Source organism: Mobula birostris, chromosome 18, assembly GCF_030028105.1.
Source record: "Mobula birostris isolate sMobBir1 chromosome 18, sMobBir1.hap1, whole genome shotgun sequence".
Classification (NCBI taxonomy): domain Eukaryota; kingdom Metazoa; phylum Chordata; class Chondrichthyes; order Myliobatiformes; family Myliobatidae; genus Mobula; species Mobula birostris.
In genome coordinates this window covers 32,029,468-32,056,008 of record NC_092387.1, presented here as the reverse complement: position 1 = coordinate 32,056,008, position 26,541 = coordinate 32,029,468, and the positions used below count along the sequence as shown (strand labels likewise).

General features: G+C 43.3%; 1 protein-coding gene across 37 annotated transcripts in view; it reads right to left on the bottom strand.

Annotated features, from left to right (window-relative positions):
* The window catches only part of LOC140212029 (sorbin and SH3 domain-containing protein 1), a 216,108-nt gene that overhangs the window by 30,195 nt on the left and 159,372 nt on the right, over nt 1-26,541 (bottom strand). For all 37 annotated transcript variants that reach the window (XM_072282414.1, XM_072282415.1, XM_072282413.1 and 34 more), the window contains 2 exons: nt 25,338-25,387; nt 3,613-3,791 (listed from right to left, as the gene is read on the bottom strand). In XM_072282414.1, the coding sequence (XP_072138515.1) occupies nt 3,613-3,791; nt 25,338-25,387 (229 nt within the window). The remainder of the gene's footprint in view (nt 1-3,612; nt 3,792-25,337; nt 25,388-26,541) is intronic.

Sequence of the window (26,541 nt, the reverse complement as noted above, 5' to 3'; positions counted from 1 at the left end):
TAATTGTTGTATTATTAATTGAAGTAGTTGAAATGTTGCGGCCAATCGCACCTTTAAAATCCACTGGCAAGCATGCAGAACAACAGAACAAACACAAATGTTAGAACATAATAAGTTAGTAAAATCACACATACCATTTCATGATCATCAACAGACGAGGGTCACCAGAGGGAGTTCTCAGTCCGTCAGCTGGACAGCAGAAGCCCAGGTGGCCTGCTTCCAATTGCTGCATGGTTTCTGATTAACACACTGGTCAGCCAACAAAGTGACTGTGCTTGGTGCAACATTCAGCATCATCTCTCAGGATTCATATCCTGAATGCAACCGGTCACACAGTTATCAACTCACTCAAAGGAGTCAGCAGCTGTTGGCTGCAGGCGAGGCCAACCACCTAGACACCACAGCCAAGCAAGCTCACCAACAAAATCTACTTCCTCAGGAGGCTAAAGAAATTAGACATGTCCCCATTGACCCTTATCAATTTTAATCATAGCTCCACAGACAGCGTTCCATCTGGATGCACAACAGGTTGGTTTGGCAACTGTCCTGCCCGTGACTGCAAGAAACCACAGCTCAGCACATCATGGAGACCAGCCTACCCTCCACGGACTCTGTCTACACTCCTCACTGCCTCAGTAAATCTGCCAGCATAACCAGTGATCCCAACCACTCCAGCCATTGTCTCATCTGCCCTCTGCCAAGATACAAAAGCCTGTATGTACTACCAGGCTTAAGGACAGTTCTTACTGCCCCCACACCTTTTTCAGACTATTGAATGGTTCCCTTAAACAAGAAGATGGACTCTTGACATCACTAACTACTCAGTTATGACCTTGCACCTTCTTGTCCACCTGAACTGGACATTCACTGTACTCTTCACTCTCTTAGCTTTAACGTGTACTACCTCAACGCACTGTGGAATAACTTGATCTGTAGGAACAGTATGCAAGACAAGTTGTTCACTGTACCTCAGTATATGTGACAATAATAAACCAATTCCAATAGCAAACTAATACACATGATTGTTTTAAGAACAAAAGGTATAACTGAATATAGACCTACTTACCCTACCTAAATCTGGTTCCATTCTCCAGAGTTCCATTTACAGTGCTGGTTAAATTGATCCAACAACAATCAGTTCACCTGCATGATCACACAAGCTCTATGCCAACCCCACTAAACATGGATCAACACTTCAGCACCAACTGGCAGTGCCACTTAGGGAGGGCATGACAGGAAATGAAAAATGCCAGGCTGGTAACAATCGGAGCGACTGACTCTTGGTTTTCCCACAGACAACAAGTGTTCCCACTGATCCAGGAGTGAAGTAGAATCATACAGCACAGGAACAGGCCCTACGGCCCACCACGTCCATGCCAACTTCTGTGCTCGTCTACTCTACACTTACTGCAATAGGTCTGTATCCTTCTAAGCTTTGCCTACTTAACTGTTTTTTTTTCTAAACACCTCTGAAAGGTTGTAATTGTAACTGACTCCATCTCCTCTTCTAGCAGTAAATTTAGAATTTTTCCCATCACCTCCTCCTGGGTCCCTTCCCCTTTCCCATTCACTTCTCCTGTCATATTCCTTCCTCTCAGCCCTTAACCTTTCCAACCCAGCTGGCTTCACCTATCACCTTTTAGCTATCCTCTTTCCCCTCACCCCATCTTTCTATTTCAGCATCCTTCCCTTTCCTTTTCAGTCCCAAAGAAGGGTCTTGGCCCTAAACATTGACTGTTTATTCATTTCCAAAAATGCTGCCTGACCTGCTGAGTTCCTCCACCATTTTTTGTCTGTTACAGTGAATTTTACCACTCAGCATACAAAAAATCTTTCCTCTCAGATTCCTTTTAAGCTCCTTCCTCTCACCTTAAACCTGTGCTCTCTTGTTTCTGATCCTTTTCTACCATGGGAAAAAGATTATCTACCTTTTTGATGTATTTTAATAACTTTATAAACCTCTATCAGGTTACCCCTCAGTATAGTCACAGTAAAATGTCCTGCCTCTGAAACTCTGCACCCCGACTTCTGAAGGCAAACATGACATATTCCTTCTTCATCATCCATAGTTTCAGGGCCTCTGTGTACATACCTCTAGGTTTTTCATTCTGTTTGTTTTATTATTTACTGTACTGTACTCTACATGACTTTCCAGAATGGACTTACAGGGATTAAATTCCATCTGCCAACATTCTGCCCAACTTTCCATCCAGTCTATATCCTATAGTAGCCTCCAACGACCTTTCTCGTTATCCACGTCACATACTATTGTGTCATCCACAAAGTTACTAACCAGTCCTCATACATTCACATCCAAGTCATAGATAGACATCACAAACAACAAGGGTCCCAGTGTCGATCCCTGTGGTGCACCCCTCCAAACCAGGGGCTCCCAACCTTTTTTTATATGCCATGGACCCCCACCATTAACCAAGGGGTTTGTGGACCCCAGGTTGGGAACCCTTGGACTAAACAGAACAGCATTCATCCACCACCTCCATCTGCCTCCCATCACCAAGCCAGCTTTGGATCCAGTCAGGCAGCTTGCCCTGGATCTCATGTCCCTTAACCACCTGGACCAGCCTTACTAAAGTCCACAAAGACAAATTCTACGCCACCGTCTTTATCAGGTCTTCTCAGTTACCTCTTCAAGAAACTCATTTAAATTAGTGAGACAGGGGTCGCTCACACAAGGCCAGCTGAATATCCCGGCTGAACATCTGCCTTTTCAAATGCAGATAAATCCTCTTCCTTATTATTTTCACTAATAATTTCCCTACCACAAGCCCAAGGCTCACTGGTCTGTAGTTTCCAGGCTTACCCATGCTGCCCTCTTAAATAAAGGAACACTATTATCCATCCTAGAGTACGAAGACGGTGTTTGAAACTACAGCTGGTTAGTTCATGCACAAGTTACATGCCGCACCTCGGTGGCCAGGTGAAGTTAGTGTGGTCCACAGCAGTATTCATTCAGCAGGTAGTCATTATCAACATGTGGTAGAGTCTGCATTCTGCTGCAGGCACAAATGGGTCAATGCACCAACCCGGTGGCAGAACATAGCCACGCACAAACCTTGCCCTGTCCACAACTCATTTACCCAAGCCCACTTAGGGAATTGTGGGCTAAAAGCAGATGGCAAACTACTGGTTCGCGAAGAAAGCTGGTTCAGTGATGACGTCAAACTCCAACCCTGGATCAGTGCTCACATTTTGCTAAACTGCTCACAACAGAGAAATAAAGACTCTCCTAATTCTGGAATTGTTCATGGAGTTCCAGCACCAACCCAGACTGTGTGATCCCATGCTTTCATACCATTGGGTCTGCACTCTGAACCTTAACGTTGAGGGTCTGCTAGCTCTACGAAGGTCTACTGGGTGTCAAGCAAAACCAGAAGAGAGGCCCTTTCACTCAGAATGTCACCTGTGAGCATCTGCATAAATGTACTTGCAAAGGATTGTAAACAACTCGGGTAGAGGATGGAGACCCCATCCTGTGTAACATCTCCACACTGGGCTCAGGGTGAGTGCTGATTAACTGGCAGGCAGGCATCAACTCATGTGAGAGTCAGGATGAAGCTCTGCTGGATGTTTGGCCACTTTGACCATGTTCACCTTTGGTTGAAGAGGAGCTGGATGTTCTCTTGTTCAATCCACTAAGTCCCTGGAGGGGAATATCTCCGCCTTCCAGAACCGTCTTGTAGATCTGCCTTTCGTTGTCCTGGGTGACAGATTCCCCTGTTCCCACCTCTGATGGCTGACTCACTGCGTGGTAACTGGGTGAAAAAGCCGAGCTGGAAAATAAAACAACGGTACAAGTGTCACTGCCCGTTTCTGGGTGACTTGTCCAACTGACTAAAAACAGTTCCATCAGATGCTGACATTTGTAGAAAACTGCCACTCTGAAATGTTACATGACTCACACATACTTTCAAATATTTACCAGGAATGCCAACGACCTTCATCAGTCAGAGGCCCAATTGTGCGGCTCACTGTGAGGGGGAGAAGTACAAAGCTGACTCTTACAATGAACTGCAAATTATTTGGGAAACTAAGTTCATAGGAGCCACTGTAAATTAGACCAAAACCTTGTATTCTTCCCATTAAGGACGCTGACATTTCCGCTGTGGGATTCCTCCCCTCCCCAGCTTTGGAATGGAACTGGACACTCAGAATCCCTTCTCCTCAGTCTTCACATTTCACAGTGTGATGCTTAATTCAGTCTCTTTCTTTCAATATTGTTTTATTAGTTTCTACATAGAAGAATACAGAGTACAAGAAAGTATATATAAAGGTCGAAAAAGCAACTACTAATTACATTATATCTATTCATAATAACAATCTCATTACCCCGTATTCATGCAGGTTAGTCAAAGTTATATTGAAATATACTAACTTATTACAAAAAAAGAGTCTAACCCCTACCAAGACCGAAGAAGATGTAAGAAGAAGGAGAAAAAAATGTAAAATACCTTCTTGTATAATAAAAATTAATAATAGCCAACACCTAAATTTAAACAACGAATTGAGGGCTTTGAAAGTTTTGAAGATAATTCAGAAAGGGTCCCCACAATGTTTGAAAGTCTTGACGAGATTCAGAAATTGAACAATGAATCTTCTCTAAATCTAAGCATGACATAACATCGCATAACCATTGAGCATGAGTAGGAGGAGAAACATCTTTCCATTTAAAGAAAAGTGCCCTCCTAGCTATATGAGAGCTAAAGGCCAAAATATGTAAATCAGATGTCTTCAACTTAATATCTTGTCCTGCAACAATACCAAATAGGGCCGTCAGAGGTTTAGGCTTAAAATTGACTGTGAAAAGTAAAGAAAAAGTTTGAAAAACTTCCTTCCAATATTTTTCAAGACATGGACAAGTCCAAAACATATGAATTAATGAATCTTCTCCATTATTACATCTGTCACAGTAGGGAGCAATTCAGTCTCAAAGGCACCAGATTTGTTGCAGAAGAATGATTTTACCCATGAACAGTTCTGGTGTTGTAACATTACAAGGTGTGTATCAAAGATTCAAAGTGCAATTATTATCAAAGAATGCATAAATTTTACAAACTTGGGATTTGTTTGCTTATAGGTAGTCACAAAGCACGGAACCCCAAAGAACCCAACCACCCCCAGTGCCTACAGAGAAAGAAGAAAAAACGCAATACAGTCATGCAAACAATAGAAGTGAGCAACAACAACATTTTGAACCAAATTGAGTCCCTAGATCCAAATCCTGGGAGCAGCCTGGACTAGGCCCAAAGCCTTGGTATTCATCATATTAGCAGGGCAAATCACTGCACAGTTCATGGACATGAAGTACAGCTGCCGGGAGCAGTCTCACAGCCTTAGCGTCGCAGGGAGAGGAACCCCCAGACCATCTGGGCCGGTGTTTAAATTGTCCCAACCTCGCAGTAGGATGTGGCAAATTGCTCCGGGCCTAGATTTCGCTGCCGGAGAAGCCATTCTTGACCTCTCCTAATTGGCTCAGCGCCCAGAGTGATCCATCCTCACCCGACACCCTGCCTTCCAGTCCATCTTGGCCTGCATTTAGATTGTCCAAGCAGCATACTGTACTTCACATTAGGACCCGGGCCTTGCCAGGATAAATCACTCCAGGCCTAGAACACGCCACCCATCGTGGGGAGGACTTCCCATTTCCTAAATGGAGCATAATTCCAAGACCAACAATACAGTCCATTTATGAAGTCCCACTTCACCTGGTTCAAGAACAGTTATTTCTCTTCAACCATTCAGATTATGAACCAACCAGCTCAACTAATCACTAGAGACTTTGTTTCTTTTAATTGAGCTCTTCCTTGTAAAAAAAAAAGTGTTTAATTGTTTTTCTTGTGAATACTGCTTACAAGATGCTATGTGCCAGGGATGTTGCTGCAAGTACACTTAGTGACCACTTTATTCCGAACCTAATAAAGTGGTCACTGAGTGTATGCTTGTGGTCTTCTGCTGCTGTAGTCCATTCACATCATGGTTCAATGTCGTGTACGTTCAAAGAAACTCATCTACTCACCATTGTTGTAACGTCTTCCTATAATCTTGAACTAGCCTGGCCACTTTTGCCTGAGCTCTCTCATTAACAAGGCATTTTCACACATAGAACTACCACTCACTGGCTGTTTTTATTTTTTTTTTGTTTGTTTTTTGCATCATTCTCTGTAAACTCTAGAAACTGTTGAGCATGAAAATCCCAGGCGATCAGCAGTTTCTGAGATACTCAAACCACCTCATCTGGCACCAACAATCATACCACGGTCAAAGTCACTTAGATCGTATTTCTTCCCCATGCTGATATTTGGTCTGAACAACAACTGAACCTTTTGACCATGTCTGCATGCTTTTATGCATTGGGTTGCCACCACATGATTGCTTGATTATATATTTGCATTAACAAGTATACAGGTGTACCTAACAAAGTGGCCACTGAGTGTATGGTTTTCATTGCACCGGAACATACACGTACCTCAGAATATGTCAATAAGCTCAACAATAAACTCGCCTTTGATATGGACTGACCAGAAACTGGGATTGTGCAGTTGCAGTTAGTTTGTTTGGTTTGCTTTGGCTGACCTGATCTTCAAGAAAACCTTCCAAAGGAATTGGTATTAACATTAATATCTATTATCATATAAGGAAACCATTCAACATTCTTAAAACAGCAGGGTAGAAACCGTCATTAAGTTTGCTGGCACGTGCTTTCAGGATCTTGTATCTTCTGCACAAGGGGAGAGGGGGAGGGGGAGAGGGGAGAGGGTGTGGGGCAGGTGGCGTCTTTGTACTGGTTGCTTTACTGAGGCAGTGAGAGGTGTAGTCAGGTCACTCGTCTGAGTGCTGCTGGTACCATGTAACCCAGAACTACCTATCGCATGGTCGGGTGGTTGGCGACTAAACCAGCTCCCCCACCAGGTTTGCCTGGTGAGGAGGGTGGCTAGACACCCTGCAGGACAAAACACAAGACCTGTCAAAGGACGGATGAACCCTCTCGTAGGGTCAACAGCCATCTAGCAACCACGTGCCGTGAAGCACAGAAAGGGCATCCCTTGCACCGAAGCTTGGTCTGGCCATTCACTGCAACAGAGCTTCCCCCAGCCATCTTGAACCCCACCATGCCGGCTGGATGCGGGAGGGGATGTCGAGAGGGTGGGTGCGGACCTGTGCAACCCCCTACTCACCTAAAATTCACTCACGCACACGCTGTTCCTTTCTGAGGAGTGGGATCAACTCCACTAACTGACTAAAAAGAACCATCATCAGGAGGGAGGGAGGGAGGGAGGGGGAGAGGGAGAGACACATAGAAACATAAAAAACCTACAGCACAATACAGGCCCTTCATCCCTCAAAGCTGTGTTGAACATGTCCTTACCTTAGAACTACCTAAGGTAAGGTTTACTTATAGCCCTCTATTTTTCTAAGCTCCATGTATTCATCCAGGAGTTTCTTAAAAGACTCTGTCGTTTCTGCCTCCACCACCGCCACCAGCAGCCCATTCCACACACTCACCACTCTCTGCGTAAAAAACTTACCCCTGACATCTCCTCTGTACCTACCTCCAAACACCCTAAAACTATGCCCTCTCGTGCTAGCCATTTCAGCCCTGGGAAAAAGCCTGACTATCCACACAATCAATGCCTCAACCATGGAGGGGAGATTGGTTTCCACGATGTGCTGAACACTCTGCAGTTTCTTGCATTCACCTGCAAAGCAGTTGCAGCACCAAGTCATTATGCATCCAGATTGGATGCTTTCTACAGTGCATCAATAAAAATCTGTAACCCTGTACGATGGTGTAGGGCAGTGTAATTTTCTACCAGGTCTCTCACACTCTGCTATGTACTCTACAGCCAACTCGTGCTTTTTAAGACATAGATTCACTGTCATAATATAAGAAGCTAGTTATTCCTCATAGCAAATAACTTGTGCTCAGCTGTGATGAATAACCACATTAAGTGTTCTGTTGATGTGATAAACACTAGCTGAGATAGAAATGCCAAACTCTCGAGTGGCATCACTAGGTCTTGTACAGTTACATTGCTTTGAAAGTACATTTAATATCAAAGTATGTATACATTGTACAACCTTGAGATTAGCCTCCTTACAGGCAGCCACAAAACAAGGAAACCCCGATCGAGCCCATTAAAAAAAAAAGACCGTCAAGCATTCAGTGTGCAGGGAGAAAAGAATCATACAAACAATAAAAATAAGCAAATAGCACTCAGAACTGAAGTTTTATTATGAAAGCCTTGAAGTCAGGCATCACTACAGACAAGGGAGTAAGGAATTAACACTACTTATATAAATTATATTTATATATTCCGTATTGTAATTTATAGTTTATAAAACGATGTTGCAAAACAAAAAATTTCTTGACATACATCAAGCCGATGATATTAGTCCTGATTCTGATTTTGAATTGTCCTCCTTTAGAATCAGTGGAGGTTGCCTGCCCCATCACTCCTGCTCCAGTCCTGGGAAAGAGCCCTGATTAGTTATTTTCCCCTTTTTTTAATCCCATGCTGATAATTTTTTTTCAAATATTTACGTCAATGATTTCACCTAGTGCCTTTTAATGCAGTGCATTCCTGATCGTAATAACTCACTGCAGACAAAACTCTCATCTTCTCTCTAAGCATTTATGGAATGCCTTAAATCTGTATCCTTGGGTCATTGACCTTCTCCCAATCAAATAACTTTTGACTCGGCAAAACTCTCCATAATTTAGTGTCCCTTCGAAATCACCATCACCTTTCTGTATTCCAAAGGAGGTCAGTCCCAGCTTCTCCAGTCACTCTACAGGACTGAGGCTCCAAAGCCTGGTACCACTTGGTACGGCAGAGCAATGGTAAGAGCACTGAGTTCAATTCCCACCACTACCTGCAACGAGTTTGTATGTACTCCCCATGACTGCGTGGGTATCCTCCGGGTGCTCCAGTTTTTTCCCCACAGTCCAAAGATGTACAGGTGAATAGGTTAATCGGTCACACGGGTGTAATTGGGAAGCGCAGGCTCATTGGGCGAAGGATCTGTTACCTTACTGTACTCTTAAAAAAATACACTCCAGCAAACCTGTTCTGTGCCATCTCCAAAGCCCTGACATTTTCCTAAAGTGTTCCTATATTAAACATGAGTCAAACTGAGGTCCAGGATAAAAGGCCTTAATTTCCTCAAATAGCACTCTGGGTAGGGTAGTCACCTGAAACATCAGCTGGTCACTCCGTAACCTCCTATGCTGGTTGGACAGCCTGTTGCCAGGACACTCTCTCACTGCATTTACATAGTGCCTGCCACTCAAAGCTGTGCTGCAGGAAACACAACACCTACATGGTACACAGCCAGTCCCCACAAACAATACCAGTTTAGGCGCTGTCAATGGATTCAGCTGAGAGACAGACTGTGCCCTGAAAGCCCGACTGTTGACACAGGAGAGGCCTTAGTGTAATGCCTGAACCGAGGGCTGCAGGAATGACACTCCCTCAGTCCAGTGCTGAAGTGTCAGCCAAGATAATTCTGTTCATGTTCTGGGACTCAGACTATGATCTGATTTAAAGATCAGTGAGCCAGGGCTCACAGTGCAAACTACTGAGCTGTGAGCTTTCCCTTCAGCTATCCCACAGGTTGGTAACCTTAGAGATACCTTCTGGTACTGAATGTTAAAATCCTGTGCTATAAATTTATAAACACACTCTGGCAATGTTATAAATTGGCCTCCTGAGTAGTAATTTAAATTGCCACTTCCAATTTTTGTTACTTCGCAGGGAATTTTCCCAGCTAAGAATGCATATTGAATAATCACTCGTCAGTGGTGTTCTTATGGAATTAATGGGCATAGCTGTGGTTTTCTCTAACCACACCCCAGTAATTATAAATCTTGGAATAACATACAAAACCATCTATTGTATCTTCTCCATTACAGGCACCTGGTTAAAGCACTGCATTCAAAGGATCCAGGGTGTTGGAGGGGTGACTCTTTAAAACAGAGGTAAGGAGGAATTTTTTTGGCCAGAGGGTAGTGAATCTGTGGAATGCTCTGCCACAGACTGGGGTGGAGGTCAAGTCTGTGAGTGTATTTAAGGTGGAAGTTGATAGTTTCCTGATCGGTCAGGGCATCAAAGGATATGGTGAGAAGGCAGCTGTATGGGATTGAATGGAGTCTGGAATCAGCCATGATGAAATGGCAGAGCAGACTCAATGGGCTGAATGGCCTAATTCTGCTCCTATGCTTTATGGTCTTCACAAATCATCATTGGAGCTCCAGCTTTAAACCTGAACCAAAACACTGCGTGCACATGACTTGCTGCCAATGGACTTGAGGCCCTTCACTGTGACAGTGGGATCACAGGCAAGCATGTAGAGCTAGGGAAGTGAGCACAGATACAGAAACCCGCACTGCCAGGACTTACCACAAACTAAAGAAATCCATGCTCACATATACAAGAAGACTTAACTGTGCAACCCAAATGTGCTGTAATAAACATAGTGGCTTTTCATGGCTCTCTTACCATTGAGTAAGGTCATGGGTTCAACAACCACGTTAGACCAGAGCAAGAGGCAGTCTGGTGCAACACTGACCAGGGATATTCATTTTCAGATGACTTAACTAAGGTCCCCTTTCCTCTCTCAAGTGATTTCCATGGCACTCTTTCCAAATGGAGAAGTGGGTTCCTCTCTAGGCTCCTGGGCAACTGGGAGCCAAAGCCAATACCAAAACTTGAATCACCCAGTGATTGCTGCATTTCTCTGGGAGCTTGTTGTGCCCAATTGACACAGTTGCAAATTGGAAAGTGGGCAATTTTGGAACAGCTAAAGGATACAAATGGTGTTAACATAGCACAGGAACAGGCCCTATAGCCACAATGTTGTGCCAAATTCATTAACCGTAATTAAATGGCCAACAACCACTTCTGCCAACACAATGTCTATACCCCTCCATTCTCTGCCTATCTAACAGTCTCCCAAACACCACTTACTGTATTTGCCTCTATTACCACCCCTGGCCGCACATTCCCGGCACCCACCACTCGCTCTATAAATAACCTGTCCCACACATCTCCTTTGAACTGGCCCCATCACACTTTAAATGCATGCCCTTTAGTATTAGGCATTTCAACCCTGGGGAAAAAGATACTAGTTGTCAACTCTATGTATGCCTTTCATAATCATATAGACTTCTATCACATTTTTCCCCAACCTCCACCATCTCAGAGAAAGCAACATAAGTTTATCCAACCTCTCCTTATAGCAGATGTCCTCTAATCCAGGCAGCATCCTGGTAAACCCCTCTGCACTCTCTCCAAAGCCTCCAGCTCCTTCCCTTGTTATGGGGCAACCAGAACTGAATGCAATACTCCAGATGCCACCAAATCAGAGGTTTATGAAGCCATAACACAAGTTCCTGACTCTTGAACTTATTGCCTTGACTAATGAAGGCAGGTACGCCATACGCCACCTTTACCAGCCCAACCTGTGCAGACACGTTCAGGGAGCTACGGACTTCAACCCTCAGATCACTCATCAATACTCTTAAAAATCCTGTCACTTTATATTTGATGTCCCAGTGTGCAACAACTCATATGTGGCTGGACTAAACAGCAGCTGCCATTTCTCCACCCAATTTATCCATATCGTGCTGTATCCTTTTGGCAATTTTCTACACAATCCACAACACCACCAGACTTTGCAACATCTTTGAACTTACTAACCCACCTTTCCATGTTTTCATTCAAGTGATTTATTCATATAACAAGCAGCAGAGATTCCAGTGGTGATCACTATGGAATACGAGTCACAGACCACCTACCCCACACCTCCTCCCCCATCAGAATAACTCCTCTCAGCACTGTTACACTTTATCTTCTACTCTGAATCCAAACAGCCAATTTACCATCAATCCTGTGCATCTCAATGCTTAACATTAGAAGCAAATGTTTTTCTTCAGCAACATTATTTGCTCCTTGATCTACTTTTCGGCATTTTACAACCACAATGGGTTTGTGGGCTGAAATGACAATAACAATTGAAGAGAGCTTCTGTTTCAGAGTCCAAGGAGACCCAGGTTTATTATGGAAAGGATGTGTAATCTGCAGAAAGATTAGTACAACAATTTATTGGCAAATGGGTGAGGAACATGCTGCTGATTATCTAGACCACCCTCTGCAGCCCAGTCACGGGCTCAGCCTTCAAAGACAGGCCACTGATGGCATGAGCAGATGGGTACACATTACAGGGGACATTAGCATGACACTGTATAAGGAGCAGATCCCACGTGCCAATATAAATCGCAGCCAACTTTTTCAGATTGTGTTAATCCATTTCTGAGTGACTCCGTGAGTTCACTTCAAATTAAAAATTAACGCTTGGAATCCCAGCTCTGAAGTATGGTTACAAGTCTACCACCCTTTTTATTTCCCTTGAACCTCTCTCAGATGTCCATCTGTGCCACTCTGGTCCTCCTGTATATATTAAGGATTAACTTACAGCAGCAAATTTACACCTCTGGTGTGTTTGGGATGTGGGAGAAAGCAGGAGCACATGGAGGAAGCTTCCATGGCCAGAGGGAGAACATGAAAACTCCGTACAGACAGTCAAAATTGAATCCTGGTTGCTCAAGCTGTGACGGACTAACATTACTTACTTAGGGCAATGGGACTTGAGAATTGATCTGAGGGATAGCATCAATACAATGGGCCAAATGGCCTTCCTCTATGTCATTGAAAATTGAACCTAGAACAGAACAGAACAGGAACAGGCCCTTCAGCCCACATGTTGTGCTGAACTAATTAAACTAATGGCATTAATCCCTTCTGCCTACACATGGTCCTTGTCCCTCCATTTTCTGCGCATTGCTTGGCCATCTACAAGCCTCTTAAACGTCTTTATCTTATCTGCCTCCACTACCATCCCTGGCATTGCTTTCCTGGCACCCACCACTCTGTGTAAAATAAAACATGCCTCCACACGTCTTCTTTGAACTTACCCACACTTATCGCGAATGCATTCTCTCTAGTACGAGAGATTTTGACACTGGGGTAAAGATACTGCCTACTCTAGCTATGCCGCTCAAAATTTTACAAACTTCTGACAGGTCTCTCCTCAGTATCTGATACTCCAGAGAAAACAACTCCAGTTTTTTCCAATCTCTCCTTATAGCACTTGCTTTCCATTACAGACAGCATTCTGATAAATTTCTTCTGCACCCTCTCCAGAAACTTTCCATTAATCCTATATGTATTGGGGTGATCAAAATATTACAAAATAAATACAAGTGAAATATTCTCCTTCAGTTATTGATCCAATCTGACATTAATCTGCTTCCGCCAGCCTAGCAGAATTTGCATTCCAGATCACATTGATTCACTGGGTAAGAAGATTCCTCCTCAGTTCAGTAAAGGATTTCTGTCAGACATCTGATACCCGTGACTTTGATTTCTTGCCCATGTCACCGCAAGCTACTCTTTCTCATCTATTCCAAATTTAAATACTCTACTGGACTTTCTCATAAACTTTGATGCTTTAGCAGTTATGGCAATATTGAGTCACCAAATTAGCAGCTAAAGCTCTGGCCCAATGGTCCCCAGAAAGGAATCTCACAAATTCACATCCCACATTGGCAGTTAGGAAATTGAATTGGAAGTGGGTAAACAAAACTGGAATTAAGGCTACTCTCAGAAATGGTAACATGAAATCACCAGATTGTTGGAAAATCACCACTGGCTGAGGGGAAGAAATCTTTGGATTACAACATCTGGTCTACACGTGACTCCAGAACCACTGAGCTAGTCCACTCTCTCTCATTGCCTCTTCTGTTTAGAGACAATCAGGGTAATAGAGTAAATGCTGGCATTGCCACAACCTCTATATAAAAATCTCTATAAAAAAAATACAGTCTCCCCCCATCCAATCAAATCCCGCTTCCCATTGCAGCAAGCAACCCATATATACATCTTCAAATTTGACTCATTTATATTATGTGAGGTCTGGAATGGATGCAAAGCAACAGTAATTTATGAAGGATAAACAGAATTTCCTTGTTTTTACAGTATATTCTTCTACTAATCATATAATGTGTTTTTACTGATATCAACCATCCGATAATAACCTTTCAATCTTTCAGGATTTGAGTATACACTCTGCTCCTGCACGCCATTAAAATTATGAAAACTCACTGACTCTTCCAACCAGAATAAAATAATTGTCATGTTTTTGTTGTTGTTTTTCCTTCAGCAGGGATCAGCAGCAGAGAAGACGAACAGTTTTAAGTTCCTGGGAGTCAACATCTCAGAAGATCTTTGCTGGGTCCAACATATTGATGTAATTACAAATAAGGCATGCCAGCAGCTACATTTCATGAGGAGTTTGTGGAGATTTGGTACAGTATGTCACCAAAGACGTTAGCAAACTCCTACAGATGTACCATGGAGAGCATTCTAACTGGTTGCATCACCGCCTGGTATGGAGGTGCCAATGTACAGGATCTTCAGAGAATTGTAAACTCAGCCAGCTCCATCATTGGCACTAGACTCCCTCACGATCAAGGAGATCATCATAAGGCAATGCCTCTAAAAGGCAGCATCCATCATTAAGGATCCCACCACTACCAAGGAAATGTACACTTCTCATTGCTACCATTGGGGAGGAGGTACAGGACCCTGAAGGTGCACATTTAATGTTTTAGGAACTGCTCCTTCCCTTCTAACAGCTATCTGAATGGTCCATGAACCCATGAACACTACCTCACCATTTTGCTCTGTTTCTGCACTACTTACTTAACTTTTTACATAATTTGTGTTGTAACTTATAGTCAACTTCTGTGTCTTGCACTCTACTGTTGCCGCAAAACAACAAATTTCACATATGTCAGTGCTAATAAACTTGATTGATTCAACATATATGCCCATTATATCAGTATCAATCCTAAATCTGCAACAATCCTCTTCAATGGTTACATTTCTTTCAGACTTTGAAAAACAACATTGCAAACATGTCTCGCTCAAAAAATGAAGCGCAGACACTTGCACACTTTATTTCACTGTGAAAAACAAATATTCATCTTGACTTTCTGATCTTTCAGCCAATTATAATATTCCCTTGTCGTCAATGTGCTATGGGTTTCAAATATGCTGGTGTCTACTTTATTACTGTATATGCAAGAATATGTGGTGTCAAAATGGTTGTTGTGATGTGTCTAGTGTGGTTGTGGAGTGGGTGGTGTTAGTCACTCTCACTTTCAGCTTCCACTGTTGGCTAGCAGTCTTGCAAAAAGGAGAGCTGAATGTGTAAGTCTCTCCCTGCCTGTACATACATAGCCTCTCCAACAGGAAGCCTCATATAGTGCCTCTTTGTTGGTGACACGTGGAAACTGAACTCCTTTCGGACTCAGGCTAAACTACAGAAGGCAGGAAGGAGGTCTGGCCTCTACCCACGTAGAACACAGGCCCACCGGTGTGTGGACATGCCCTGGTGCTCATGAACCAAATCCACAGCTATGGGTAAATAGCCCTACTGCCTTGTGGGCAGTTTCGGGAGAGACGAAGGCTATGGGAGTAAACCCAGACAGCAAATCCGGAGTGGAGCCTCTAAGGCGGCTGGACATCATTGAACATCCTTCCGGCAGCTCCTGCAGCCAAGCTGGTGCCACATGTATTGCTTCATAACCTTTCCTTTGGGCTACACTGTTGAGGTCAAGAGGGAGATCTTGATGACTAGGCAACTCAGGATCTGCATACCTTCTGCTTGTGATGATCATCATCACCCATTGTCCTTCAAGACAGGTAGATGTCAACTAAATGAAAAAAGCAATATAAACATTTGAAATGAAAGAAGAATTGGTAACTCAAGTTGGCTCTTTCTTTTAGAGTTGTTCACCAAGCCTGGAAGTCAGGCTGCAAACGTTTCGTCACCAGTTGAGGTGCCATCATCAGTGTGCGACTGAGAGTCATTTCTGCTGAGTGTTTGCAGTTATATTGGTCTGACTTGTTTGTTCTGATTCGTTGGCTGTCAATCTGGCCACTAGTTTCCACTGGGTCCCGACCAATTGGACTTCACTGGCCTGTATCCCTGTTTATCAGTCGTTGTGAGCGTTGGTTCCTTGAGGGCCTGTGGCGCACCTCTCAGCCCCCATCCCACAGACACGCAGGTTTGTAAATTGCATCCAGATCAAAATGCTTGTTAATAGCGTTCATTAGGAGTTAAAAGACAAGAAGCTAACCCTACCATACATCAGGGTAATTTCTGAAACGTTGGCAGAACTGTTCCAAGCATACTGACTAATGGTAGCACAAAAACACAGCAGAACCATCCAAATACATGTCTCGAGACCCAAGGATCCAACAGTCCACAAGGGGACAACAAACGTAATATACAAAATCCAATATGGAGACTGCCTCAAACACTATGTAGGATAGACAGGGAGAAAACTATCTATGAGACTACGTGAACATCAGCTAGCCATAAGAAAACACAATCCTCTGTCACACATCTCAGTACACGAAGACCAAGAAGGACAGAATTTTGTCTGGGAAACTACAATAATCCAGGCAGAAGCACAAAACAAGAAATCAAGAGAACTCTTAGAAGCTTGGTTCTCAACAGAAGACCGATCAGAACAACATGTTGGACCTGCGAGCACTCGGCAGAAACAACACTCAATTGCGCACTGATGATATCACCTCGACTGGTGAGGAAACGTTTGCGACCTAATCTCCAATCTCGGTGAACAACCCTACAACAAACAATATAAATATTTTTCTTTCTTTCAATTCCCAGTCCTGGGCTGTGTTGTCTGAGTGTGCCTAGAGACATGGAAAGGTCAGCGATTTATGTTCTTGCCTCCTTGGTAGATAAATCTTAAATCAAAGTTTAACAACCTCTCTAATGTGAAATATCTGCTAAGTAATAAAGGAGAAGAAATAAACTCAGGTGATCTCCTAGGCTTTATGGTGTGCTTGCCCTGCTGTCTACGACCATCAAATTGGCTGACAATCCTCTCACCAAGCAATCCAATTAGGTTTGATTTTAAATGAAAGAATTGATCGTGAACAATATACAAACACTATCCTAGTGGGAATGCTGGTGTCCCAATTTACTCACTCCCACATCGCAGGTCGTTTACACTTACAACTCCCCTGTGACAGAAGCTAGTGTCACATTCAAACCCCAGATGACGAATAATCAAATCTTGCATCACACCCCAACCATCTGATGGCATATTGTGTTTCATGTTTGTTAAAATGGGAACATCAAATTTCACCAGATTCCTCTCAGCTGTGCATCCTCATAAATAAATCATCCTGACTTTAATGTGCACATTACCGACACTTCATCTCCTATTGGGAGATCTTTTATTCCCTACATTTAGGGGTCAATATAGAATCTTCAGAGCGCACAAATCACCAGTGAAGATCATTTTGCCCTATTCCACCAGTGCTAGCCTAACAATGCCATGCCATCCTAGATGGAACATGACAAATATCTAACTACTCATTTAAGTTATCAAACAGCGGAAAAGAAGCCTGCTGTACAATTAGTCTCTGATATTGCTGATTCTGACAACTTCCCTGCAGTGTTCTCGGTTGCAGAGCTCATCCTTCTCTTGATCAATCCCACTGAGTTCAGAGGCAGGTATAGTGTTACAGCAAGTCTCCCTCCCTCCATTCAGCACACAGTTCAGAAGCAGGGCCGCCAGCATTGTCAAAGGCCCCTTCCCATCCTCCCCTCAATCTCTTTGACCGCCTGCCGTCTGGCAGAAGGTAACACAGCTTAAGAAGCAGAATTGTCAGGCTGGGTAACAGCTTCTTCCACCAGGCTGTTAGATTTCTTAACAGCCTGCTGCCACCCAGCACACACTGCGCCCTGCCTCTCTCACCTCAGTGCTCTGCAAAACACAGACACACTCTCATCCTGCACCAGTCACTTCTCAGCTTCTATTGCTGCTGTTTCACATATTTATACCACTGCTTGTTTTATTACAATAGTACCAGTAACATTATACTGCCCTACATAATCATGCACCTTGCACTTTATGTCAACCTGCCAATCTTCCTTCAGGTCATGCTGCTCAGGGACTTGCTAATATTATTTTGTGACCGTATGTGCTGGATCATAACCATATGTGCTGTGCGAGATTTTATGAATTCTGCCTCGCACCTTGGCCCCAGAGAAACCATTTCATGTAGCTGCACACACCTGTATGGCTAAAAGACAATAAACTTCAACTTGAGCTGTTAGAGAAAGTCATTTCCCTGTACTTACACTTGAAAATGGGGGGAAGAAAACAGGACAGTGGAAAATGATTTGTCAATTCTTTGGATGAATTGGATCAGATGAAATAGGCATGATGTTGTCCTCTGTGCTTTGAGATTCAGTAAAGTTGTAGATTTGATTATGTCAAGTGTACATCTCAAACAAGCTGGCCAGAAAGATGCTAAAACATAATACAGTACCTGCCCACCTCACTCAATAAATGAAGCCTCTACCCACTGATAAAAGCCATTGACTTAAATTCTTCAAAAAAAAAGAGTTGAAGGCTTTGTTTCAGTACAATAACATCACAAATCAAACATTAGAAAGCCTTGCAAATATGGTTATATCAAAAAAGCAAATTATTCTCACTCTTTGAAAGCTTTCTCTGAGAATTTGAGAATTTCAACAAAATTTCAATAGGAAGAGGCTGCGGAAGTCTATTCACCATCACATTACTAATACTTCTTTTCATCTCAGCTCTATGGAGTTACTGAATTGTTAATTGACAGTTATTCTGTTGTAGAGGATGCCATCCTGCCAGAGTGTTACAATAGTAATCAATGCAGAGGGTTGGAAAGGCTGGGGAAATCACTGAAACAATAAGGCTGAAAATAAGAGGATAAGAATGACAGTAGAAACATAGAAACATAGATAACCTACAGCATAATACAGGCCCTTCGGCCCACAAAGTTGTGCCCAACATGTCCTTACCTTAGAAATTATTAGGGTTACCCATAGCCCTCTATTTTTCAAAGCTCCATGTACCTATCCAAAAGTCCCTTAAAAGACCCTGTCGTATCCACCTCCATCACCGTTGCCGGCAGCCCATTCCACGCACTCACCACTCTCTGAGTAAAAAAACTTACCCCTGACATCTCCTCTGTACCTACTTAAACCTGTGCCCTCTTGTGGCAGCCATTTCAGCCCTGGGAAAAAGCCTCTGAATATTCTCACAATCAATGCCTCTCATCATCTTATACACCTCTGATCCTCCGTCACTCCAAGGGGAAAAAGCCGAGTCCACTCAACCTGTTTTCATAAGGCATGCTCCCCAATCCAGGCAACATCCTTTTAAATCTCTTCTGCACCCTTTCTATGGCTTCTACATCCTTCCTGTAGTGAGGCGACCAGAACCGAGCACAGTACTCCAAGTGGGGTCTGACCAGGGTCCTATATAGCTGCAACATTACCTCTCAGCTCCTAAATTCAATTCCACGATTGATGACGGCCAATACACCGTATGTCTTCTTAACCACAGAGTCAACCTGCTCAGATGCTTTGAGCATCCTATGGACTTGGACCCCAAGATCCCTCTGATCCTCCACACTGCCAAGAGTCTTACCATTAATACTGCATTCTGCCATCATATTTGACCTGCCAGAATGAACCACTTTACACTTATCTGGGTTGAACTCCATCTGCCACTTCTCAGCCCAGTTTTGCATCCTATCAATGTCCCACTGTAACCTCTGACAGCCCTCTAATCCACAACACCCCCAACCTTTGTGACATCGTCAAACTTACTAAACCATCCCTCCACTTCCTCATCCAGGTCACTTATAAAAATCACGAAGAGTAAGTGTCCCAGAACAGATCCTTGAGACACACCACTGGTCACCGACCTCTATGCAGAATATGACCCATCTACAACCACTCTTTGCCTTCTGTGGCAAGCTAGTTCTGGATCCACAAAGCAATGTCCCCTTGGATCCCATGCCTCCTTACTTTCTCAATAAGCCTGACATGGGGTACCTTATCAAATGCCTCGCTGAAAACCATATACACTACATCTACTGCTCTTCCTTCATCAATATGTTTAGTTACATCCTCAAAAAATTCAACCAGGCTCGTAAGGCATGACCTGCCTTTGACAAAGCCATGCTGACTATTCCTAATCATATGTTCTTCTCTAAATGTTCATAAATCCTGTCTGTCAGGATCTTCTCCATCAACTTACCAACCACTGAAGTATAATTTCTTGGGCTATCGCTACTCCCTTTCTTGAATAAGGGAACAACATCTGCAACCCTCCAATCCTCCAAAACCTCTCCCATCCCCAGAGGCTCAGCAATCTCTTCCCTCGCCTCCCACAGTAGCGTGGAGTACATCTCATCCGGTCACGGTGATTTATCCAAATTGATTTTTTCCAAAAGCTCCAGCACATCCTCATTCTTAGTATCTACATGCTCAAGCTTTTCAGTCCGCTGCAAGTTATCCCTACAATCACCAAGATCCTTTTCCACAGTGAATACTGAAGTAAAGCATTCATTATGTAAGTTGGCTGAGATTCCAACTTGCACTCTCTGCCATCCCCTGCCACTTCTCAATATTTCCAGTCTCCATGGGAAGAACATCCCTCTCTCCCCAAATAACACTACTTATCCAAGCACTTCTAATTCCATTCTCTCTCTCCTCTTACTGTTGGTTCTAGCCTCTCCTACTTCTAACCACGTCACTGGCGGTACAGAGCTTTGAGACATGCTGAAGTGATAAAAGTGGCCAAAATAAATAAATAAAACTCTCTTTTCTCTACCATTTGGTCTCCTCCCTGCCCTTTCAGCTCTTTCTTTCATCCTCCTGGCTCTCTTTGTACAGGTCCATCTCCTCTCCTTTCTCAGACCACAATGAACAGAGTCAACGAGATTTTATGAAGGGGATACAGTACCTGACCAACCTGCTTCAGTTCCTTTGAGATGTAACAAACAAGGTAGGTGAAGGGAAAGCAGTAGATGCAGTATACTGACTTTCAGAAGGCTTTCGATAAAGTGTAATATTGAGGATTACTACATGAGATGAGAACTCACTTGAGCAGTCACTGACAGGCTAACAGGCTAAATAACCGAAAGTAAGGATAAATGATTAATTTCCAGATTACAAGCAGTAACTAGTGAGTTCTAACTTGAGTTGGGTGTTGTGGCTTCAACCATTTATAATCTGAATGTACCATTGCTAAATTTGCTGAGGTTCCAAACAAAAGTGGTTTAGTAAAACAGTTAGAGCAGTTCCTACCTCTTCTCCATTACAGTGGGATAAGACACAGCAATACTCATTTTGTTAGATGGGTCTCAGATCTCAAATCTTAACTGATACTGGCTACCATTTCCTCTTGTACCTCACCCATGTGGAAGGAAACCATTTAGCACCAACAGCCACTGGGCTGTGTGACGGAAGCAGCCTTGAATGAACCATAAACCATGTCGGGATTTATGGCCTGCTTCTGTGCTGTGAATTCTCTCCACTGTTAGGCAGTACTGCATGCTGTACAAAAGAACAGGTCCAAATCTGCTCTTTACTATCTTGAGTTCATGTGGAATGCAAACCTTGGTTAATTTTACGACTTATTGTAGCAGCACTTTGACCCGCAAGTATAAACCAAGCAGTAGGATAGAGAGGAATCCCTATCACTCCCCCCTTCCCCCATTCACCAAGAACGCTACCTATAGCAAGCTTTCTCTCCTCAGAAAAATATTTGTTTTTATGTTGTTGTTGTTCGGCCATCGTTGACATCGATGAGGACCTCAACACCATAACGATGGTGTCGAGACTAGCGCGTGATTTGGATTTAAGTGAGGGAGAGTTGCGCAGCGTCAGCCTCACTCTCTCTTCCCAGTTCCCATCTGGGTCCAGTGGCAAGACACAGTCTAGACGGCTGGAGATGGGACTAGGCGCAGTGGATGACAAGGACATCTTCTGTGGCTTGTCCTGCTCTACACGTTCCACGACGCTTGCAGAGACCGCCTTCTTGACCGTTGGACCTTCCATTGGTCTCGTCCGCTCAATCGGCCGGAGTCTGTCTTCATATGCTGGGATAGACAACTCCCTATCTCTCCGAGGGTTTGAGACCCGTCGGCAACCCTCACTTGGTTTAGCTGGCTTGTCGAAGCCGTTGCCCGGGGTGTGGCTGCTGTTGCATGCAAACAGCTATGGGGAGCCACAGGTGAGAGCTGAGTGCCAGGTGGGGACCAATGGTGGACTAACCGCCCTGAAAAGGATGCGACGTGTTCCCCCACCAGAGGTGCTACCCCTCCCTGACACCTCATATAATGTTTTTATATAGCATCTTTCATGTTTAGCATTATACCGCATGTTAGATGTCTTGAAAAACATTATATGATTGATGAAAGTTGGACAGTGGACATCGTCACCCTGGACAGGGTCTATCCAGAAGATTAGCATACACAGGATCCACGGTGATTTGGTAGTTTGGATTCTAATCGGCTTGTCCATATAAGACAGAGGATAATGATGCAGAGGCATTATTCTGACTGGAAGTCTATGACCTCTGGAGTTCCACAAGGATCAGTCCTGGGACCTCTACTGTTTATAATGCATATATAAATGATTTGGATGCCAATGTTGGTGGCCTGAAGAGTACGTTTATAAACAACACAGAATTTGGTGGTGTTGCAGATACTGAGGAAGATTATCAAAGGACGCAGCAGGATATAGATCATAAACATAAGGAAGTGCACAGTTGCTGGAAACCCAAAGTAACACACACAAAATGCTGGAGGAACTCAGCAGGTCAGGCAGTGTCTGTGAAAATGAATAAACAGTTGATGTTTTAGGCCTAGACACTTCTTCAGGACTGAGAAGGAAGGAGGAGGAAGACGCCAGAACAAAACGGTGGGGGAGGGGAAGGAGGCTAGCTGGAAGGTGATAGGTGAAGCCAAGTGGGTGGGAAAGGTCCGGAGAAGAAGGAATCTGATAGGAGAGGAGAGTAGACCAGAGGACAAAGGGATCCAGGGACCAGTTGGAAATTATGTCTGCGGGCAGGAGCAAGCATGAACAAATTAGGATATAAACACCTACAATGGTTGATACATAGACTTATATACAACATCTTGGACCAGTGGAAATGGTCCAGAAGGGTTATATGGAAACTATTATTACCATTTTTCTTAACAACTAATTCCATTACTTAGCCTAATAGGTTAGATTTACCACAGTACATAATTATCTATTTAAATGTTTATTTTCCTTTTATATCATCTCAATGTGTACTTAAGAATGTATAAATAATTGTAGTTTTATACATATAAAAAAATGGAAAAGGTTATATGTGTGAAAAAAGTACATGATATTTGTGAATTCCTTATCCAAATAAAAATAAAATTTAAAAAAAAAGAAAATATTAGCAGATGGAGTATAATCCAGACAAGTGTGAAATATTGCATTTTGGGAAGTCAAATGCAGAAGAAAAGTAAACAGCAAATGGCAGGAATGGTAGCACAGTGGTTAGCTTAACACTTTACATCGCCAACTTCAGTTCCTGCTGCTGCTGAGTTTGTATACTCTCCCTGTGATGGAGTGAGTTTCCTCCCACATTCCAAAGACTAGCTAGAGGGTTAATTGTTCACATGGGTGAAATTGGCTGGCACAGGCTCGTTGAGCTGGAGAGCCCTGTTACCACGCCATAATCCCAAAATAAACAAATAAATAATATTGGAAGCATTGATGTCGGGAAAGATCTTGGGTTACAAGTTTGCATCTCCCTGAAATTACCAACACAAGAATACACGGTGATAAAGTGGGCATACATGATGCGCGCATTCACTGGTTGGGCAATGAGCATAAAAGGTTTGGTTCAGCCACATTTGAAGGATTGAGTGCAGTTTTGGTCACCGCATTACAAGAAGGATGTAGGAGAAGGTGCAAAAGATGTTCCCTGAGGTACAGCCCAGTACCAAGGCAGTCTTCCCAATTCTTCATCCGTCACTTCAAAGTCAGTTAGCATAACACTCATGCAGATAAAGCTATCTTTGGTCAAACAGCATCTGATCTGTGTGTGCGTGTGCGTGTGTGTGGGTGTCTGTTCAGACTTGTAGTGTATTAGCTACAAGGAGAGGATGGACAAACTTGGACTGGTCACTCTCGAGCACTGTAGACAGAGGGAAGATGTGACAAAAGTTTATAAACTGAGAGGCAGACACAGGTTGGAGAGTCAGAGCCTTTTTCCCTGAGTGGAAATATCAAACTCTGGAGGACACAGATTAGGGTGAAATGGGAAAAGTTTAAAACGAGATTAAAGAAGCAAGTTTTTTTTTCCCCAAAGAGGATGCTAGATGCCTGAATCATGCTGTCAAGAAGGTGGTGGAAGTAGACATCACAGCAATGTTTAAACAGCATGAACAGGAAAGGGCAAAAAGGAAATGGACCTCATGTAGGCAGATGGGGTGAGTTTATTTTGGCATCGTATTTGGTACTGACAAAGTGGACAAAACAGAATGATCCTATACTGCTCTATGCACCCTACACCAATCAACACAACTCACAAAGGGATTGACTGAGCTCACAGTAGATCAGCCCTAGTCTCCATATACTCTATATGGACCCCTTAGCAGTGGCTGTTTTTAATGTGCAATTCCTTAAAATAAAATAATTAATAGTAAATCGGAATCATCTCAGAAGGAAAAACTTCTCAATAGGAGCTGAAGATATCCACCCTGTCTAATTACAGTCCCTCAAGGTCACGAAACAAATAAACAAAGCCTTAGCACCACAGGAAGGGCTCTGAGATACCACAGTTCAATTCCAAAATCTGACAACTGAGGAAATGATTTTGCTGAGGAAATGATGGCAGTTAGTATCTTAATGAGGAGGGTGAACTTTAATCACTGCTTTCATTAGGTTACTAACACACCAAATGCATCCTATAATACTTACACTGGACAGTTGTCGCAAACTTTGCCAGACATTTTTGACAAGCTGAAGAATTTGCTGACTATATTTTAGTCAAATACTCAGAAATCCTTCAAGGTCCTCGCAATACATCCTTGAATTCTTTACAATATGAACCAGTAGAAAAACAATCACATTGGAATGCCGACAAAGCTCTCTTAATTGCATTCAGAGCAATAATTAAAAACTGCCTCACACTTCTCCCAAACGTATATGTACGTACACACACAGAACACACACACACACAGACACAGAACGCTTAAGGGAGAGAAGTTTTGATGCAATTGAAGCAGTATATTCAACAGAATCTCACAAACTGCAGGTGCTGAGACAGGTTACTGTACTGCAGGCAAACCAATGTTTCAGATACAAACTCAGCTCAGAATACAGATAGTACTTACTATGTCGAACGCTCGGATGGAATTTCTAAGGCTGAATTCAGTGATGTGCTCTAAAAAGACAGAAGTAAAAAGGGTCATTGATAAACTTAAGTAACCCACACAAGAACAGAAGGGCAAAAGATGACACTAGCCGCCCTTACAGACAGAACTTCCAAGGCAGGGCACAGATTCGCACGGTTTTCAGATCTGATACCTAGCTTCAACTTACACTCTGCGCTTGTGCTCCAAGAGTTCTCGACCAGTTGAAAAAAAGCCAGTGATTTGAGAAATTCAATTCAGGGGGCGGAGAGTTGAGGAGAGAGAGAGAGAGAGAGAGAGAGAGAGGGAGGGAGGGAGGGAGGGAGGAGAGAGAGAGAGAGAGAGAGAGAGAGAGAGAGAGAGAGAGAGAGAGTGAGAGTGAAAGAGAGAGGGACAGATAGAGTGTGTGCGTGTGTGTGTCTGTGTGTGTGTGTGTGTGTGACAGATTGAAAAACAGCCAACATGCTGGTCCTGCCTTGGCCTCTATTCTTTTGTTTGTGAATGAGTCATTGTGCATCAAGCCAAAAAGTGGAAAATTTACAACCAGTTTTAGAGATTTCATACATGCGAACTTCAAACATTTCTAACTTAATCTGTAATTTTGACAAATTTATCCCCTAAAATTGCATTCACGCATTGCTTCCTTTATAAACAAAAGTGGCCATTAACGCTACTAATTTAGGAGAAACTCGACTTCAGTTTTATCGCACTGTGCTATCAGCTTTTGCAGCGCTCACTATCTCATGCATTGTACACAACTCACCAGATTTGGCCCTTTGTTCAAAAGCATTTCAATCTGACATTCAAAGCTGTCGTAAGTAATGTGCAAATACCCCCCTCCACAGCTGCCCTGGATTCTATTGAGCAAAGCTGATTTGGGAAGCAACAGACTCAATAAACAGTGGTAATAAAAGGCAACCGGGAGAGCAGGCAGCTAACCAGCAAAGAGCAGGCAAAACAACCAGAGAGTATTACCGTCCACAGTTCCATTCTGACTGCCTCTCAATCTCCCAGCCTCATTGCCAGGACTGTGGGCCACAGGAGACTCTCAGTTCTGATAGGGACAGTGATATTACTGGGACTGGCTACAGAACGTATAACAACAGGAAGCAGTTTGAAATAAAAGCGAGCAAGCACATACGGACACAACTGCAGTGGGCAGAGTTTGGAAGCGAAGTCTGAAGCT